Raw genomic sequence first — 5,772 nt, forward strand, 5'->3', positions numbered from 1 at the left:
CGCTGCTATTGCCAGCACATTTTCTGAGACAACAGTCAAATTTAACTGTATAATATGATTCAGTAAAGTGCCACCTATCTATACACTTATTACGTGAAATTGGGTTCTTGGGAGGATTCAAATGGAAACTGCAAAAAGGGCAAACCTATAACATTTGAGAAATGATTTTAACGTACGATTCCACACATGCCACAATAGGTTTAGGTTTAACACAACTAATATTAGTGCCACAGATGACACAATCAGATTCTAGTGTTTACAGGGCTCCTGCATTCCTTGTATTATTATCTTGATTGCTTTATTGAGTCAATTTTCCACCCATGTTATTATGGTCAGTCTGTCTCTCACTGGGCATCCCCTGTTTACGCTACCATGTAACCGTCCTGTTGTCTTTCTCTCATCACCAGGGCCAGAAGGTTGCAACCTGTTTATTTATCACCTGCCCCAGGAGTTCGGAGATGCGGAGCTCATGCAAATGTTCCTGCCTTTTGGCAACGTCATCTCTGCCAAAGTCTTTGTGGACCGAGCGACCAATCAGAGCAAATGTTTCGGTGAGTCAAAAAACGTGGGGGGGGGGGGGGGGGTTTAAGAAGGTGGACGTTCTAATCGCCAAAAATCACACCACCATAAATCCCTCATATAGCCAATACTGTGTTAGGACCCAAAAACCACAATTGCTATTTGTGCCACAGATCTATTCGTCACACTCTCTATAACACCATTCCTAATACAGTCAGTATCCATCTCACCTTCTCTGCCATTCCCAGCTTCCTTTACCCAAGAGAAAAGTCCCCCCCAACCCTAGTCGGGCAACATCCCGCCAGCCCTCCCCTCTTTTTTTCTCGCCTCCCACACAGCAAACCAGTTCATCAGGGTGGAGGCGGTGCAGGTGGAATCCATGGGCTTAAAGAGATAATAATAGACTGGTGTGGGCCTTGCTGTTGATTCAGTTGGACAGCAGCACCCAGGAGACAGGCAGGCAGAGAGAGAGACTCCCAGCATTGGCTTTCTTTCAGTTTCTCCTCAACATGGCATGTCTATGAGGCTTTCGCTTCCTCTCTTCCCTCGTCTGTCTCACTCTGTCCATCTCAGGGCTGTCTCTCTCTCTCTCTCTCTCTCCCCCCCTTTGTGTGTTCTCCTCTAAACATATGCCTCTCGCTATCACTATCCGTCAGTCAACAAGGGGGAAGGACAAAGGGGCGGTGACCTCATCAGTCTCACCGGCTTATTTTTCAAGGCTAGTAATTAAGATCTTGGCTGAAAAACAGCAATTTAACCCATGATTCTTTTGTGGGTTTTTTTTTTTTTTTTTACTCATTTCTCCCTCCTTTTTATAGCCGAGGCCCCAGGGCTCCTTTGTAAGACATTAACAAATTAGGCAGAAGATGCTGTGCATTAAGGGGGATAAGTTATTAGGCCTCCAAGAACTTGGAACGCTTCATCTTAAAAATGTGTGAGTTTAGGCTTGATGATGTGGTTAATGGGAATTGTAGACTTACAGACGTATAAATATACTGTATGCATATTTCTATACAGATGTCGAAAAATGTATAGATAGATGGACTAAGGAATTGTTCATTGTAAGAAATTTACAAATGTGGCCTTGCACACTATACTCAATGTTCCCAATATCTACAGTAAAGCACTGCAATGATGAATACCTAATAAGCAGCATTTTATACACTAGAACATGAAGTCAGTGACCTTACTGTTAGTTGAAGAATATTATTTCCAAAGCACTGCAGTGTGTATTTAAACAAGACAAAACAAATAACCAGTAAGACAAGTGAATTATTCATATTTATAATGTGCCAACAATCCATTTTGTATTTCAGCATTAAGTTAACTAAGATTTTAATTTTCCCACTGTCCTTCGAACAGCACACCACTTTTTATTTTATTTTCTTAAAAAAAAAAACATCGAAACAGCTTACACTCTCTAAAAATTGTTGTGTGAAAGTTAACTTATCCACAATATTTTAAAAAGCAGCATATTAGAGTGTCTTACATACTACATTATGTTAGGTATTTCATTAATATTATTAAACATTTTGAATGAATTACTTCGTTCAAATTGCTGGGCACAGCAGAATGATTCTTGTGAGTTTCAACAGAAACATCCCTGCGTACATGTCCTGATATCTCTGCAGCACATGCAAACTACATTTTGGGATTTTGAGAGGAGATAATCAGACAGTGTCAGAGACTGTTTACAGAGAAGCTTGATTGAGATTTCAATATGATGATAAGGTCACTGGATGAGTACTCGAAGTATGTTGTTATAAAGGATGTATTTCTGGAGTAGAATTTGGAGCATACTCTTAAGAGATGCATCACTGTCAGTTCAGACAGGTGTCACTTCCATTTAGTACATTTATTTTCACTGTGATAAAATAGTTATGAATATGTGACACAATGTGATATTAAACACTCGTGCAGGTGAGATGAAGAAAAGTCTAAGAGAATTATTAAATATTTCACTTCAAAGCAATCTAAAAAATTTAGAGAAAGAAGAAAGCACAAATCACACAAGTATTAACATAGTGTGTGTTATTAGTTAGTAATGCAATATTGAGTCACTGAAACATATTGAATATCCATAAGGAAAATGTGTACACCCCATAGACATTCACTGCTGAGGAGCTATATGGTTGTGTTTAATTTAACCTGGGACACAACATTAGTCTTAATCCTCTGCATTTAGTCGCTTAATATTGACTTTTAAAAGTGATCAAAGCTTACCTTGTTAAGTGGAATTAGCTGGATTTAGCTTGAAAATGAATTACAAAAGGTCTTCTGACAGTGGAATGACACATACACACACACACACACGCATATAGCTATAACAGGAAGCCCACTGCCTTTTAGATATGATAGAAAAAGTATACACAAAGAGATGCAATTTACTTGAAGGGCTTCTGAAATCATACACTTTTTTCTGCTGTTGTATTTTTGTTGCTTTGCTTGTTTTGTTCTTTTCCCACTTACAGGTCAGGGAAAGTTGCCTGTGCATATTTGTTTCAGCAGCACCTTCATATATTTACTCTGTACAGATTCACCATCCTCAGTTAATTTAACACTTTAAAATACATTTTAACAGCCAAAGTAGAGCCATATTGTTTCTATAAAAGAACAAACAAACCTCCAGTCAACACTTGCAAATGTAAAATAATCATAACAATAAATGTATTAATATAAATGTATTAAAACTTGACATTTTGTGTTGCTGGAGCTTATGTTTACTACTAAGCAGTTCAACAAACTTGCTCAAAAGGAAGTTATATGGTAGTTATAGCAAAGCAGGGGACGTGTTTTTTCCCAGCCTGGGAAGGTATCTGAACCAGGACCTCACCCCTAGACTACATGCTAAGGGGGGCGTTCACAATACCAAACAGCATTCATGCAAAGCATCACTACAACTCTTTTTTTAGGGCAATGTGAGACTTGTACTGTGAGACTTGCACTGCATTCTCAGCTGTCCTCCACTTGCATTTTCCCCACTGTCACCCAATAACGTTTGTAACTTTGTGTGTTTTTATTAAAAATGCATAACATTACAATGTGTACAGACATTCTGCTGATATGGATGGCTGCGGTGAGAGCCATACCTCAAACACTAGTAGCAGAGAGTATTGAGTTGCACGGCACCACACACTCACTGCTGCATCAAAGATATGAAACATCAGCCAGTTACTTCTGTCTCGAGAAGACAGATAAAACTGAAAACACGTTCAAATATCTTATTCTGCTTTTCAATTGTTTTAATGTACACGGATTCAAGCACTTAATAGTTTGCAGCATAGTCTTTGTCCTCTTTTTTTCCGTACTTTGACCCCTAGCATCCTATCACCTTTTTGGCATGTGGATGTAAATGTGAGGTATGGAGATTCATTAAAGGCAGAGATAGTGTGTGTGTGTGTTTGTGGGATTGGGAGGGGGATCACTGCCAACTGACAGGCCCTTCCCTGCTCAGTTTGTTTAAAGGGTTTGTAAAAGCAGCAGCCTTATCTCACCCGCACTGACAAAAGCCTGCCCTCTCCCCCCAAATTAAATTGGACCCATAGCGGTGTGATCAAATCAGCTGGCAGGCGGAAAATTCGGGCCGTCAATCACAGAGGTGTCTGATAAGAGCAGGCAAGGAGTCCCGGTGTGGAAAGCTGTGGGCTCATTCCGCCTCGACACCCAGGTGATAACTCAGAGCAGCAGGCACCTCCGTCCTACACACCTTGCTCCTAGCATCTCGTCACGACCCCCATGCCCTTTACTCTTTACTCAGATACACGCTCAGTCACACACGTACATGGAAATACACACCCAGAGCCCTGCCACTCTTGTGTGACTCAAACACTGGTAACATTTACAGACATCGCTTTGCTCCAAAATTTCCACACACAACATGAGATTCCCTTTTCCTCTCTAATCTTTGAACACCTTTTCATGTTTTTTTTTGTGCTCTGTTCAAGTTTAAACTCACGGTTTCTAACAGCTCATCTTCCTTTGATTTTTAATATCTGTGTTATTAGCCTTTGTAGTATTTTATGTAATCTTTTTAATTCAAAGATTTTCAATTAATCTGCTGAAAAAAGAAAACAAAGAGCTATTGTTGTGTCATTGTTGAGATTTAAAAGGGTCTTCTTCTCCCCTCTTTTTTCTCTGATCTCGCCTGTCTTTTCTCCCTTTCTGTTTCCCTCTCCCTTTTTCTTCTTCCTGTTTCTCTCATCTCTCCCCATTCGTCTCCCTTCATGTGTTATTTCTTTATTTTCCCCATTTTTCTCTACCCCCACCTCTCTTCCATTCTGTGTTCTTGTCTCAGGCTTTGTGAGTTTTGATAACCCGTCCAGTGCTCAAGCCGCTATCCAGGCCATGAACGGCTTTCAGATAGGCATGAAGAGGCTGAAGGTGCAGCTAAAGCGGCCAAAGGATGCCAACCGACCTTACTGACTCGTCTGCTGTCCATACCCAGGTATAGTAACATCCATGCCATAACTCACCCTGCCATAATATGCCATGCCATGCCATGCCATGCCATGCCTGTTCTCGGTCCACTTAACTTGGATAGTTTAGTTATTTATGTTGCAGTAGGTAAGAATGTCTCAAATCAAAACCAAAAAATCTATGTTAGATGTTTTCCCTTTAGTTTTATTGACCCTTTAGTTTTTCATTGAAGTGATTAAACATTATAAAATAAAATAAGACTGTAGATTTACAGTTTGGAAAATAAACTAAAACTGTAAGAATAAGAGTTGTATCCAACCATTAATAACTGATTCTCTCACAACTGATTAATTCTGACCCCCATAGAAATAAATGGCAACTTTTTTAAAGTTTGAACTTCTGTTTCCCAGGAGGTGATTAGTGTAGGACAAAGAGGAAAATGAACTTCACCAACATTCCAGTCTTCAAACCAGAAAAAAACCACACAACCCATCATTTTCATAATACTTGAAATTTGCATATTTATCAGTATGACAGACTAATACAATTACAAAATTCATGAATCACCTAGTTTAGTAGCAAATGTGGTCAACTAGGGGAACTAGTTCAAATTCTAATTCTGCAGTCACTATCTGACTTTGTTCCCATGACACCTGATAGGACATGAAATTGGGTTTTTTTTTCAGGTCAGCGTGTGTTATTTTGTAACATATTAGCCGTGAAAGAGTCAGGGCGCTAATTTTTCCATTGCACAAACCCTCTTCACAGAGTCAGGCTCTTGAGATTTTTGTCAGGTTGTCCTGCTCTACTGATTTGTTTTTGTTTCTTCTGGGGTTT

At 39.6% G+C, this 5,772-nt stretch overlaps 1 protein-coding gene across 1 annotated transcript in view; it reads left to right on the forward strand.

Moving 5' to 3' along the window:
- si:dkey-205h23.2 (CUGBP Elav-like family member 3-B) overlaps positions 1 to 4,957 on the forward strand; it is a 120,779-nt gene extending 115,822 nt beyond the window's left edge. Inside the window, exons 11-12 of the mRNA XM_035652403.1 lie at positions 408 to 551; positions 4,814 to 4,957. Coding sequence (XP_035508296.1) covers positions 408 to 551; positions 4,814 to 4,941 — 272 coding nt within the window. The 3' untranslated portion in view covers positions 4,942 to 4,957. The remainder of the gene's footprint in view (positions 1 to 407; positions 552 to 4,813) is intronic.
- Positions 4,958 to 5,772: the final 815 nt, after the last annotated feature.

The sequence above is a fragment of the Morone saxatilis genome, unplaced genomic scaffold (assembly GCF_004916995.1).
Source record: "Morone saxatilis isolate NCDOM2014 unplaced genomic scaffold, NCSU_SB_2.0 Contig11, whole genome shotgun sequence".
In the NCBI taxonomy this organism is placed as follows: Eukaryota; Metazoa; Chordata; class Actinopteri; family Moronidae; genus Morone; species Morone saxatilis.